We start from the raw sequence: 15098 nt of genomic DNA, 5'->3' as shown, positions 1-15098 counted from the left end.
GGGCCCGGCGCAGTCCCCTGAGGGAGCTCAGGGCCCTCGCGGCCGCAGTCCGCTGCCTACTGGCCAAGGCCGGGTGCCCCCAAGGCCGACCCCGCAACCTAGAACTGGGGACGCGGGCCACACCTCGTGCGCCGGGAGTCCCTCCGCAAATGTGAAGAGTTGCCAGAAAACCCCGTGCGCTCCCTACGCCACATGCACTTGGAGAGCTTTTAGGCTGTGACCCGGCTCCGTTGCGCTTCACCCGATCTTTCAGGGGCCTCCGCGGAATGGAAACCTGCACTGGGGTGGCAGGACCACGGAGGCTTCGCATCCCTGACGGCACCCATGGGTGCGTGCGGCCCGGAGCACGGCGGCGGCTTGGCAGCTTCTGAGTGGCAGGCGGGCGGCTGAGCCCACCGGCTCAGCTCTGTCTCAGGGCACCAGCTGGTGGAGCCACCTCCTCGCCCAGCCGGCCTGCTTTCCTAAGTCACTCCAAGGGGCCTTCCCCTCGCCGGGCAGGTGACTGTGCCTTTTAATAACCTCGGGCTACAGCCTTTCTATTCTCTCCCCAGTACATCGCTATTTTATATAGATGGCCGTTTATTGAGCGCCTTCTGTGAACCAGCTACATATAGACGGATGTGGTGAAGAAGGTGCAGATTACCACTATTTTACAGACGAGGAACCTGAGGTTTACAGAGGTTTAATGACTTTCCCCAAACCACACAGTTATTGAGTGGTAGGGCACGATTTTGCACTGAGGCCACATTTTTTTTTTCCTATCAAGCCCCTTAGCCTTCCTTTCTCCCATCAAAGCCTACTTTCAGAAAGCGGGGAGCTAACATACTATTTCGCATCGAGGTGTAAATGACTACCTAACGTGTGTATGTTTGCAATGGATTTTAAATGGGGAAGCCGGAACACTTGCCATTGTGTGGTGTTTCTCAAATGTGAGGGAAACCGATATTCTCTACCATGTTAAGGGCAACATTTTCTTAGACTTCCCCAGTTTTGACTTAAATTATTTTCTTTTAAAATGTTGCCTTACTGTATGTAAACATAGAACCAGATATAAACTGATGTTATAGCTTTGGAACAACTCTGGAATAAAACCAAAACAAATTCATAAATTAAATATAAAAATCTCCTCCCAGAACTATAAAATTCAAGTTAGTAACGCTGACTCAACTGCTACCGTGCTCATGGGATGTGAGGTGCCCTGTACTGACTCACGTTTCTCACCTCTTTTCTCCGTTCCAGCTACCACACCCCTGGCTCACACCTTATGTCATTGCAAATATTTAGCTTTCCCTTGACTCTGATACATCGTTTAGAGAATAACTTTGTGCTTTTGCTTTCTTAGTAGCATAAATAGTGAAGTGGTGACTCTTGGTGCCAACACATAGCACACAGGCACTGAAATCACAAGGCGGTACTAGGTATCAGATAGTTATCCTAATGATATTCACTTTTTAATCACAAATATGAAAAAAATTTAAATTATGGCTCTCCAAGGGTCTGTAGCTCCCCGTGGGAGAACCACGATTAAAAGTCAAATATCTTACTTTAATAGAGGAGCTGGGCGTGGAACTGGAAGGAGGGGAAGAAGAGAGAGGCTTCTCAACCAGCCTCGAGTTTTATTAGTTTTATTCCCGTTCAACAAATACTGAGCACCGATTACATGCGCAGCATTGTGCTAGGCGCCAAATTAAAGAGGTGGCCACAGGAAGACAGTACGGCAGCATGATTCACAGTGCACTAGTGCCGCTCGACCATGTGAGTACCCTTCCAGGCTCTGCCACTGACTAGCTGAGTAGCTGTTGGCTTGACCTTTCGGTGCCTCAGTTTCCTCCTCTGTGAAATGGGGACTACCTCATAGGGTTGTTTTAGAATTGAATGAATTAATACACATAAAGTGTTTAGCACACTGCCCGATACACAGTAAGCCCTTAATAAATATTAGCTATGGTTATATCTGTTATGCAAAAAGAAGGTGCCTTAGCTTTGCTTTGGGGTATGGTCTTTCAGCACCGCCTCAACCTACTTTGATGTTCATTGCTCATTTTTCCTGGCAGTTTAAAAAATTACATTGTAACCAATTTGGGGCGATAGAATCAATGAGAACAAGGCAATTATTTCCATCACTCAGAAAGGGAAACCGAGGCACAGAAGGACCCAAGAGCAGGTCCCCTCCCCTATTGCCACTCCCACAGCCAGTGTCAGGCCTATTGCCCAGTAACCCAAAGGAGCTGTAACCACGAGAGCTCAGGGCTTGAACAAGTACCACTTGATGTCAACAGCAAAATGAGAAGATACTCCCTGGCTCTTAGGTTGTCATTGTGACTGCCATGAGGACAACGACAGATCTGTAGAGTACTTTGATCTCCAAGAAAAATGCCCTGTGTAAATAGCAGGTGTCCTCATGCTGAGCCTAGATAGATATTTGCTTTTCTTCTTCTACTTGTTCCACTCCCCTCCCTGAAAAAAAAAAAAAAACCCACAAACAAAAAACCCCAAACCCTCACTTCTTTGTAAGAACTCAGTTCAACTCTGTAATCATAATTCTCAAATACTTTTCAGGGACATAGCAATTGAGTCTTTAAAAATGCATTCTGTTGATTTTGTACCCTGCAACTTTGCTGTAGTTGTTGATTATTCCTAATAGTTTTCTGGTGGATTCTTTAGGGTCTTCTATACATAGAATCTTGTCATCTGCAAACAGCAAGAATTTTACTTCTTCCTTTCCAATTCCAATCCCTTTTATTTCTTTTTCTTGCCTAATTGCTCTGGCCAAAACCTCCAGTACTATGTTGAATAAGAGAGGTGAGAGCAGGTATCCTTGTCTTGTTCCTGTTCTCAGAGGGATGGCTTTCAGTTTTTCACTGTCAAGTAAGATGTTGGCTGTGGGCTTGTCATATATGGCCTTTATTATAGTGAGGTACTTTCCTTCTATATCAATTTTATTGAGATTTTTTAAAATCATAAATGGATGTTGGATCTTGTCAAATGCTTTCTCTGCATCTATTGAGATGATCGTGTGATTCTTATTCCTCATTTTGTTAATGTGATGTATCAAATGAATTGATTTGTGGATGCTGAACCATCCCCCTGCATCCCTGGTATAAATCCCACTTGATCATGGTGTATGGTCCTTTTAATATATTGCTGTATTCAATTTGCTAATATTTTATTGAGGCTTTTTGCATTTATGTTCATCAGCTATATTGGCTGATGAACTATATTGGCTGAAGAAAAAGTAATGTTCTTTTCTTGTGTTGTCCTTGTCTGGTTTTGGTATCAGGGTAATGATGGCCTTGTAGAATGAGTTAGGAAGCATCCCGCCTTCTTCAGTTTTTCAGATTAGTTTGAGAAGAATAGGTATTAATCTTCTCTGTATGTTTGGTAGAATTCTCCAGAGAAGCCATCTAGTCCTGGATTTTTATTCTTTGGGAGGTTTTCGATTACTGTTTCAATCTCTTTACTGTGATTGGTCTACTCACATTCTCTATTTCTTCTTGTTTTTCTTTTTCTTTTGAAGGAAATTAGCCCTGAGCTAACTGCTGCCAATCCTCCTCTGTCCACTGAGGAAGACTGGCCCTGAGCTAACATCCATATCCATCTTCCTCTACTTTATATGTGGGATGCCTACCACAGCATGGCATGCCAAGTGGTGCCATGTCTGCACCCAGGATCCAAACTGGTGAACTCTGGGCCGCCAAAGAGGAACGTGTGCACTTAACCGCTGCTCTACCAGGCTGGCACCTATTTCTTCTTGATTTAGTTTTGGGAGGTTGTATGATTCTAAGGATTTATCCATTTCTTCTAGGTTATCCAATTTGTGGGCATATAGTTTTTCATAGCATTCTCTTATAATCCTTTGTATTTCTGTGGTATCCATTATAATTTCTCCTCTTTCATTTTTAATTTTATTTTTTTGTGCCTTCTCTCTTTTTTTCTTAGTGATTCTGGCTAAGAGTTTGTCAATTTTGCTTCTCTTCTCAAAGAACCAGCTCTTAGTTTCATTGATCCTTTCTACTGTCTTTTTAAGTCTCTATTTCATTTATTTATTTCTGCTCTAATTATTATTTTCCTTCAGCTGCTGACTTTAGGCTTTGTTTGCTCTACTTTTTCTAGTTCTGTTAGGTGTAGTTTAAGATTACTTATTTGAGATTTCTTGTTTGTTGAGGGATGCCTGTATTGCTATAAATTTCACTCTTGGTACTGCTTTTGCTGCATCCCATAAGAGTTGGTATATTATGTTTTCATTTTCACTTGTGTCCAGGTGTTTTTTGATTTCTCCTTTGATTTCTTCATTGATTCAATGGTTGTTCAGTAGCGTGTTGCTTAGTCCCAACATATTTGCGACTTTCCCAGCTTTTTTCTTGTGGTTGATTTCTAGTTTCACAGCATTGTGATCAGAAAAGATGTGTGATATAATTTCAATCTTCTTAAGTTTATTGAGGTGTGCCTTGTCCCAAAATATTGTCTATCTTTGAGAATGTTCTATGTGCTTTGAGAAGGATGTGTAACCTGCTGATTTTGGATGGGATGTTGTATATATCAACTTAAAAAGTCAGTTGCATTTCTATACACTAATAACGAACTAGCAAAAAGAGAAGTCAAGAATAGGATCCCATTTACAATTGTGACAAAAAGAATAAAATTTCTAGGAATAAATTTAAGCAAGGAAATGAAAGACCTACACACTGAAAACTATAAGACATTACTAAAAGAAATGGAAAAAGGCATAAAGAAATGGAAAGATATTCCATGCTAATGGATTGGAAGAACAAGCATAGTTAAAATGTCCTTATTACCTAAAGCAATCTTCAGATTCAATACAATCCCAATCAGAATCCCAATAGGATTCTTCACAGAAATAGAGCAAAGAATCCTAAAATTTATATGGAACAACAAAAGGCCCCAAATAGTCAAAGCAATCCTGAGAAAAAAGAGCAAAGCTGGAGGCATCACAGGCTCTGACTTTAAAATATACAACAAAGCTATACTAATAAAAAAAATCATGGTTCTGGCAGAAAAACAGACACACAGATCAATGGAACAGAAGTGAAAACCCAGAAATAAAACCATACATCTATGGCCAGCTAATCTTCAACAAAGGAGCCAAGAACATACAATGGAGAAAGGAATGTCTGTTCAATGAATGGTTTTGGGAAAACTGGACAGCCACATGCAAAAGAATGATAGTACACCATCATCTTACACCATATACAAAAATTAACTCAAAATGGATTAAAGACTTAAATATAAGACCTGAAACCATAAAACTCCTGGAAGAAAATATAGGCAGTACACTCTTTGACATGGGTCTTAGCAGAATCTTTTAAAATACCATGTCTACTCAGGCAAGGGAAACAAAAGAAAAAATAAACAGGACTACATCAGACTAAAAAGCTTCCGCAAAGCAAAGGAAACCATTAACACAACAAAAAGACGACCCACAAACTGGGAGAAAATATTTGCAAATCATATATCTGACAAGGGGTTAATTTTCAAAATAAAAAAGAACTCATCAACTCAACAACAAAAAAACCAAACAACCTGATCAAAAAAGGGGCAAAGGATATCAACAGACATCTTTCCAAAGAAGATAAACAGATAGCCAACAGGCACATGAAAAGATGTTCAACATCGCTCAGTATTAGGGAAATGCAAATCGAAACTATAATGAGATTTCACCTTACACCTGTCAGAATGACTATAATTAACAAGACAAGAAATAAAAAATGTTGGTGAGGATGTGGAGAAAAGGGAACCCTCATACACAGCTGATGGGAATGCAAACTGGTGCAGCCACTATGCAAAACATCATGGAGATTTCTGAAAAAATTAAAAATAGAACTACCATATGATCCAGCTATCCTACTCTGGGGTATTTATCCAAAGAACTTGAAATCAACAATTCAAAGAGACTTATGTGCCGCTATGCTCACTGCAGCATTATTCACAATAGCCAGGATGTGGAAGCACCCCAAGTGCGCATCAACTGATGAATGGATAAAGAAGCTGTGGTATATATATACAATGGAATACTACTCAGCCATATAAAAGACAAAATCGTCCCATTTGCAACAACATGGATGGACCTCAAGGGTATTATGTTAAGTAAAATAAGCTAGACAGAGAAAGACAAGCACTCTATGATTTCACTCATAGGTGGAAGATAAACAAACACATGGATGTAGAGAACAGATTAGCAGTTACCAGAGGAGAAGGGGCTGAGGCGAGGGCAAAAGGGGTAAAGGGGCACATACGTTTGGAGATGGATGAAAACTAGACTATTGGTGGTAAGCAAGATGCAGTCTATACAGAAACTGATATATAATAATGTACACCTGAAATTACACAATGTTATAAATGAATATGAACTAAATAAAATAATTCTACAAAATGCATTCAGGGCAAGGCCCCTATGTCTACTGAGTGTCATTCTGTATAAGGTGACTGTACAGGGACTGTGGGAGAGAGAGAGCAGATGTCCTTCTCCTCAAGGAATTTATGCTATGGATGTAAACAAAACAAAATCAAATACAGGAGACAGTGAGATACAGGCTGGATCAGGGTACAGCCAGAAAGCATGGAAGAGAGAATCATTAATTCCCACTCTCACAGGTGCTGAAGGCTTCCATGAGATGGCAGAATTTGAGCAGAAGCTCAAAGGATGAAGATCTGAGCAAGGTTTTAACATACATTATCTCAGTGTGTTTCTCTACTGTATAAACAAGAAAATCAATGGGTGAATGGAGGGGGCAGAACTAGGACTGGATTGTAATAGTTATAGCTATGTTTATTGAGTGCATACTCTGTGCCAGGTAGTGTGGAATAGACTTTATTGCATGTAATTGTAGGGGAGAAAGACATTTCCTCTACCCTGTCTGGGTTCGTCTGGTTGGAGAACGAATAAAATTCACATGAGACAGAATAGCAGGAGAAAATCAAACAAAGCTTTATAACATGTATACATGGGAGAGGTCAGGCAAGCTGAGCAACTTGCCAAAATGGCTGAAGCACCCACTTAAATATCATATCTAGCAAAAGACAAAGGAGGATTTTGGGGGTGGGAGGAGTCAGTTACAGGAGGTTACCAGAAACAGGAATAAGATTGGTATGCAGATTTAAGTCCTTGCCTTTGGCATTGATTAAGAGTTTCTAGAGATAAGGTCATCACATTTCTTCTTCCTGGTGCAGAGAGGGAGGCACCTTTATAGGTAGAGGTTTCCTTTACAATGTAAATGTCTCTTAACAAAAGGCAAACAAGTTCCACTCCTCAGAGCCTCCTTCCCTGTCCCAAATAATCCTCATGCCAAAGAGACATATCTTGGCATGACCAAGAGCAGTCCCCACATAATCTTCAAGACAAACAGAAAAATAGGGACTATGATTCTCCCCATTTTGCAGATGAGGAGACTGAGGTCCCAAGTGGTTAAACAGGACACCCAGTGCTATACTAGTAAGTGAGACAACTGGGACTTCTTCCCTATCTGTCCCATTCTTTCACCAGGCTCATTGTGTTGTATTGCTTCCCACACCTGACTCCCCAGTCCTGCCTTTTCTTGAGCTTATGACAAGGACATTGAATCAGTTGCCGATGTCGCTCCAGCCCTAAACCTCCTTTAATTCTATCTTGCTTTTGTTCCAGTTGTGCAGTCACTTCATAATGGTCTGTTAAATGGCCTCAGAGCAGCAGAGCAGATGGGGCTGAAAGATAATTGGAAACTTAAGGTGGCAGAGAGATGAGAGACCCAATACCAACTCTAAACTGCAAAACTCATTCTTAGTGCTTCATTTTCATGAGGCCAAGATTTGAATGCAGCTTCAACAATTTAAGTCAGTTTGAAAGTTATCATTGAGGATTACTTCTAAGGGGACAAATTTACATATTTAAAAATCATTTCTACATGGTTTCTTATTTCTGTTGTGATAATATTGATCTAGTAGTTTACTCAATACGTGGGGGTTTTCTGCTCCTGTAGTGAGTGAAAAGAGAATTGAAATGAGAGACAACACAGGGGATTGTGGGTGGGGGGAGGGTGTTCTAAACCTGGCTGTGACCTTGGGTAAATCACCTCACTTACTGGCCTTGATTTCTTATCTATAAAAAGAGAGCTTAGATGACTTACTCTTACAGCTTTGAGTCTATGACATTGTAATTGTTTTTTCTTTTTGCTAAGGAAGATTCTCACTGAGCTAATATCCGCTGCCAATCCTCCTCCTTTTTTGCTTGAAGAAGATTAGCCCTGAGCTACCATCTGCACCCAGCCTCCTCTATTTTTTTTTTTTTGAGGATGACTGGCCCTGAGCTAACATCCGTGCCTACCTTCCTCTATTTTATATGTGGGATACCTGCCGCAGCGTGGCTTGATGAGCGGTGTGCAGGTCTGTACCTGGGATCCAAAGCGGTGAACTCTAGGCTGCCAAAGTGGAATGTGCGAACTTAGCTGCTGCAGTTACAGAGATGACCCCCCTCCTCTATTTTTTTATATGTGGGGCACCTCCACAGTATGGCTGGTGAATGGAGTAGGTCTGCACCCAGGATCCAAACTCGGAACCTAGCCCTCCGCAGCAGAGTGAACGGAACTTTAACCACTCTGCCACAGGTCAGGCCAAGACATTCTAATTCTCACAGGAGGACAATGCACATGTTTTTATCACAGGGCACCCCTATCATGGGGTCCTGGGTATTGAAGAAGATGGAATTCCAAACAGACTGACTTCAACTCAATTTGGTAGCTTGATGACCATGAGTGCGTTATGTGACTTTCTTCACCTCACTTTTCTCATCTGTACAATGGGGCTAATTCAGGGCTGTATACAGTACAAAGCACATGGCACAGGGTTCAGCACATAACAAATTCTAAATTGGCATTACCTATTGTTAATATTATTATTATTATCACTACTACTGTGAATACTCAATAAATACTAAAAAATTATTGAATGAATGAATGAACAAGTGAATGAATCAAATTGTTATATTATCAATGCTAAAAAGTTTAATCCCAGCCTTCTAAGAAGAAATTTGTCTCAGGACTCTTGTTCAACCCCCAAATCTTCTTGTCATAGGTCTGGTCTGTAAACAACAGAGAGTTTCTTAGTGTTGAATTTAGGAAAAATTACAGATTCAAATGGGAGCCGGGACTGTATTTTTTTTGTCTTCCTCTTGCCTCTCTTATGGCACTATCAGTTCATTCATTCATTCAACAAACCTCTGTTGAATCACTAATATTGCAGGTCTATACATTTGTCAGTGTTTTAAGGGAAAAGCCAAATTTTTTCCCTTATGATGGTGGATTTAAAATCTTACATGGTAAAAACAAAACCACAACAAACTCCCATAATTTTAAAAAAAAGAGCTAACAAAAAGAACCACTAAAAAAGACTTTACAACACTCTATAACAAAACAGATTTATTTGTATTGGACTGAAAACTTTTTACAAATTCCTGTTTTTGTTAAGTATAGATTACTCATTTTAAATGTTTGGAAATATAAGTAGTTGGCACACTCTGAATATAAACATGTAAGGTTATAATATATAAAAGCTTAATATATAAAGTAGTTGTAGGGTTAAATTGTCACGTTGGTACTCACGGTACCCTAAAAAAAAAGCTGCACAGCAAGGAAAGACCTTATTCTAATCCCACTTAAAAGAATACAACCATTGAAAATTATCAGGAAGAAAAACAGGCTTTGGTACTAGCAATTTCCTGTATACTGTGGGCACTATTCTAAACTGAAAATTAGAAACATTTTAAATAGCTGCATGTTTCTTATTTTCTCTGGTCAAATTCAGAAGGTCCCCAGAGGCCAGCACTGGGCTTCTCTGATGTACTGTAACTTGCATGGACCCCATGATCAAGAACAAAAGAGAAAATTAAGAATTTTTTCTTCCTTTAACTCAAGGAGAGGCAGCAAAGCCACTGGCCTTGAAATAGACTTTAATAATCTTTTGATATTCTCTTTACATTTATGTTATAAAATTTTCTCCAAAGTCCCTATAACTTTAAGGAGCATTTTTGGGAAATTCTTTTGTTTTTAATTTATGTTTATATTTATCCACAAATATTGGATTCTATCTTTTCTGTCTTATAAGGAATAAGCTTTTATGTGGTTAAATGTGGGGTCTGGATATTCAAATTTAGTGTCTTTCATGAGGTTTCTCCTTTTTCCTCTGGCAAATTCTACTCATCCTTCAAGCTCTAATATCAGCTCTCCTCTGAAGGCTTCCAAACCCTTCATTGCTGGATATGCAAGTTCATTCTCTGTGTTTTCAGAGAATTGTATTGAAATTATATCTTACATTGTAATTATATATTTACATGTTCAACCTCAAATGGTCCAAAGCTCCTTATTTATGAGCAGGAACTCTGTCTTGTTTTTCTTTCTAGTTTTTATGGTTTTCCTCTGTAGTCTAGCAGAGAGCCTGGCTCATAGTAAAGGTTCAATTAACATTTATTTAATAAATGATTAAATAAATTAATAAGTAAAATTCTAATTAGGTTAAAATATCAGGTCTGAAATAATTTGGTTTGCCAGCCACTAAAAGCAGGGCACATTGTATGTGAAATTTTACCACTGGGGCTCCAATATTTTCCAGGATATGAATCTGAGTTTCTGTTTGATGCCCATTCACCATTCTTTCCTTGTGGGTGATGAGAACATAGCAAATTCAATTTCCACTTGGCCTTGCTAATTACATTGCCGTACTCATGCTATGGCTGCATGACGGCATTCAAGGTGTCATTTGTTCATGACTTGTGACATTCCCACTGTAGAGGAGGAAGAAGTTTCCTCTACCTAAATGTGGGTTCATCTGGCCAGAGAACGAATTAAATTCACATGAGACAGAATAGCAAGAGAAAATTAAACAAAGCTTTATGAGGACCATGGCTCGGGGCCTTTCTTCCCAAAGGAAGAAAGGGCACCAAAGAAGTGGGGTGCACAGAGTGGTTATATACCCCCAAACAGGCTGTTTCACATATGATTGAAATGTCCCTCCCACAATAGTCACAAGATTGCCCTGTCGGCACAGTGCTTGATGGACACAGCAGATAGTGGGTCTGCTATCTCGGTGGGCGTAGCAGGAGGCAAGTCTATTGTCTCAAGCTGGGTGGTCACAGGTGAGCACAGCAATCAGTTCCTAGCCTAAGGAAAGATGCTTAACCCTTAAAGAAATGCCAACCTTGGGAGGGGGAGTAAGCAAAATGCAGATTTAAGTCCTTGCCTTTGGCATTGATTAAGAGTTTCTAGAGAGAAGGTCATCTCCTTTCTTCTTCCTGGTATGAGAGGGAGGCACCTTTATAGATGGAGATTTCCTTTACAATGTAAATGTCTCCTAACAAAGGGCAAGCAAGTTCCACCCCTCAGAGCCTCCTTCCCTGTCTGCAAAGCAACCAGCCCCAAACAATCCTCATGCCAAAGAGACATATCTTGGGGTGGCCAATTCCAGTCCCCACACCACTAATTTCCTACAGAACCCTTTGGAATATGCTCTGACTTCTGGCTGCCACAGTGTGCTCTATTTTTTTTTTTGAGGAAGATTAGCCCTTAGCCAGCTGCTGCCAATTCTCCTCTTTTTGCTGAGGAAGACTGTCCCTGAGCTAACATCCATGCCCATCTTCCTCTACTTTATATGTGGGATGCCTGCCACAGAATGGTATGCCAAGTGGTGCCATGTCTGCACCCGGGATCTGAACCAGTGAACCCTGGGCAGCCAAAGCGGAATGTGTGAACTTAACCACTGCACCACCGGGCAGGCTCCTGCCACAGTGTGCTCTTGATGTGGGCTCTGCGAGCCAAGGAGTCAAAAGATTTCTTGGATTCTCAAGGTCTGGTAGTAGTGCTCCTTTATTCAGAGAATAGCATGGGGACAAGACCCATGGGCAGTGAAGAGCTGCAGGCATGGGTTGAGGGTAGGGCTAAATTTATAAGGCATGGGTATGTGAGTTCTCTCTTTATAAGACAAAGGAAAGATTATGTTAAAAATGTCATTAAAATGTTATCAGTGTAGGTGGGGTCTGGCTATTGGGTGGTCCTATAACTTTTGATAAGAATCAGATCTGATCAGGTCATGACGTCCTATACTTCCCATAGGATGATACAGGTGGGTATGTAGGGCAGGATGCCTTGAGCTTCTCTCCCTGGGGCAACCTTGATCACGCTGAATTAATATGCCACGGACTTCCACAGGACTGTAGAATCCTATTGGACAACTTGTGTTTCCCATACTTTATTTGCATCCACACTTCTGGAAGATGTTAATAGATTGTCCATGAAAAAAGTAACAAAATATGCATATTAGCATTCCTGCTCTGAGAAGTCCTGAGTAAAGAAACCTCGTTAAGCTCATTTATCTCAAAGTTACCCACTCTTATTTGACAGTGGAATCTTTTTTTCAATATGGTAGTAACATTTCACAGAACAGGAGACAAACCCCATCCATGAGCTCACTCCACCTCTGGGACTGAACCCCTTCTGTTCCTGGCATGTGGTGTGCTTTTTTGCCTCAATGCCTTTGTAGGTATTTGAAACTCTTTCCTTCCTAGCCACCTGTCTCAATTCTACTTGTTTTTTTAATGGCCTAACACAATGTCACATCTTCTACAAAGTACTTTTGTTGGCCTTCAATTTCCCATAACACTCTCTACAACTTGCTGATGGCTCTTCTAATGTCATTTCTTTTGCTATCAGTGCACCTTTCCTCTCTCCTATTACCAAATACTGTGGGGTTGAACCTCTGGTCTGCACCTCTTTTGCTGGGTGTACCAGTCAGTGACTTGTCAGCAGCACAATTTGCTCTAGATTCGTTCAAATGAAGAGACTTTAATGAAGTGGCTACTTATGGAAGTGAAGACAGGCTTGAGGGGACAAACAGAGAGAATCACCTAGGATCTAGCAACAGGGGGAAGCCCCCACTCCTGTTAGGGTGGGAGGTAGAAGGGAAGAAACGTTGTAGTGGAGCCCAGGGAGCGTGAGCACCAGGGAGGGGGCCTATGGGAGGAGATAAGCAGTCCGTGGAGGAATTCTTGGGAGGAATCTGGTGCCCAAGAAGGGAGGGAGCCGGAAAGACTTCTTCTCCTCCCACCCTCTGATCTCTCAGGCCTGCCAAAGTCAGCTCACAAGGGGGCCGGGTTGTGCAGGCTGTAAGGCTCAGTCAGCCTCTGGGCACAGGGCAGGGCGGGGAAGGGTGGAGGCCGCCAGGAGGGAGGCAGACAGAAGAGACAACACCCTGGGAAAGCCTGCTTCCTCATTTGCAAAATAGGATAGTGACAATACCCTCCTTACAGGGTTACAGAGAGGATTAAATTAGGAAATGCATCAAAATGTCCCTATGTTGTATGGGCCTAATTCTCTAATTATGTTAGCTACTCATTATCAGATTATTATTATTAGTTTTATTTTTAGGATAACAACTCTATGGTTAGCTGCTAGTTTGAGAGCTAATTGAGGAAGGTATCATGTGTTGGTTATTTGTAGCCGTTACACATCTCATAGGCGAGGGAGAGCCCTTTGGAACAGAGGTAAGAGGGAAGCTAGTTTGGCTGTTTTGATTGACATCATCAGCCAATCTGACCTTGAAAAAAGACAACAAAGAGGTAAATCGGAGGCTTATTTTCAGCTTTCAGCAGATTGCCCAGGCATTTCTTAGACACTCTCTGAGGCCTCTAGGGTCTCCTTCAACTCAGTAGAGGTGAGAGGTAGTGAAAAACAAGCCAGCTTGCCAGGATGAGCACCCCATAGCTGTCCCTGGAAAGGGCAGCGATTTCTCACACTTTGAAAGTGAGGTAAGGACAGGCACTTCCAGAGTAAAGCAGGAGGTTTCTGTCTATAAAAGGAATATGCTTCCTGCTCTTTCAGACCAGTATCCCGTTTTATTTCAACACAGGATCACTGCCGCTGCAGCCCTTGGTACACAGATTAGGAAAACCACAAGAATAAGCATTCATGTTCCGTTCACTTCAAAGGCTGCAGAACGCTGTGGAGGGCTAGCTCTCTGCCTGATAAGAGGGAGGAAGGCGGATTGGAGAGAAGCCCTTTCATAGGAGCTGAGGGGTGAGGTGGGACTTACTCACATGAAGGCAAGTAGATGTCAGAGCTGGTGGCTGCACAGGTGCCCTCCGCTGCAGCTTCTGCTCTTGGAGGAAGGGCGAGTTTGGATGGTGACAGTTCTGGGGAGGCTGTCACCCTGACAGAAGCAATGAAGGTCACGCTGGGAGGAGATTCCAGTACTGACACCAGCAGCTGCAGGTGGAGACTTCCTTCAAGGAGGAGTGACTTTTTATCTGGGTTTCCGGCAGACTGAAATTAGTGAGAACACTTAGCCTCTAGATCCTGTGTGACTTATAAGGAGTTGTTCATAATAGCATTCCTGTCCCTGGAAAATCAAGACATAAGCCAAAACTTAATAAATGACTCTGAAGTTGCTATGCCCACAAGCCTCACACTCTCCTAGGGTCCAGAGCTTGGGGCCTCTGGTTTTTCCCGGAGCACACAGGGTTTTGTCTCTTTCCTCAAGGCTGGCTGAGGCCCTGTTTGGACAACTGTGTACAGCCAGAGTGAGGGCATACTCTCCAGATAAGCAGTGGGTCCGCTCCATCAAACAGAGGGATAATAGGTAACAGAGTAGTTTGGGGATTGTGCTGCTGATAAAAATTAGCTCCTCCTAGCAATGTGACACCATTCCAAGATGACATGATATTTTTTGTTTTAATGTTGAAATGAAAACAGACACTTGGCTCCAATCCAGGACGACCCAGGAAGGCGCAGTTCAGTTCTAAACTGTGATGACCTCACAGTTGTATAAATAGCATATTGGTAAAAGGAGATTATCCAAGCTTTCTTCTCTTTCAGGACAAGAGATGTCAATGTCTCTTTTTTTAACAGTGCAATAAAATTGAACTATTAAATCCTTAAAACCCTTTCAGCAGGAAAATTAAAAACAAATAAATGACAAGTCTTTGATTTGTTAGACTACTCTTTGAAGGGTTGATTGCTGACTTCAAGGCAAATTCCAGCCTTGGTAGCAGCCCCCTAACCTCAGCTCCCATTGTAATTTTATTATCAACTCTTTCATCCTCTGCCCAATGATCTCAAAGCTTC

General features: G+C 41.6%; 1 protein-coding gene across 3 annotated transcripts in view; it reads right to left on the bottom strand.

Moving 5' to 3' along the window:
• Positions 1-14096, bottom strand: part of PRSS23 (serine protease 23) — a 22952-nt gene extending 8856 nt beyond the window's left edge. The window contains exon 1 of one of the 3 annotated variants that reach the window (XM_046638028.1): positions 14072-14096. Coding sequence is in view for 1 of the 3 variants with exons in the window: in XM_046638023.1 (XP_046493979.1) it covers positions 124-194 (71 nt within the window). In the remaining 2 variants the exon portion in view is untranslated. Of the gene's footprint in view, positions 395-14071 lie in introns of those variants that run through there. The other 2 variants (XM_046638023.1, XM_046638027.1) reach the window with 2 other exon arrangements.
• Between the last annotated feature and the right edge of the window lie 1002 nt (positions 14097-15098).

Source organism: Equus quagga, chromosome 14, assembly GCF_021613505.1.
Source record: "Equus quagga isolate Etosha38 chromosome 14, UCLA_HA_Equagga_1.0, whole genome shotgun sequence".
NCBI lineage: Eukaryota > Metazoa > Chordata > Mammalia > Perissodactyla > Equidae > Equus > Equus quagga.
This window is presented reverse-complemented; position numbering and strand designations above follow the sequence as displayed.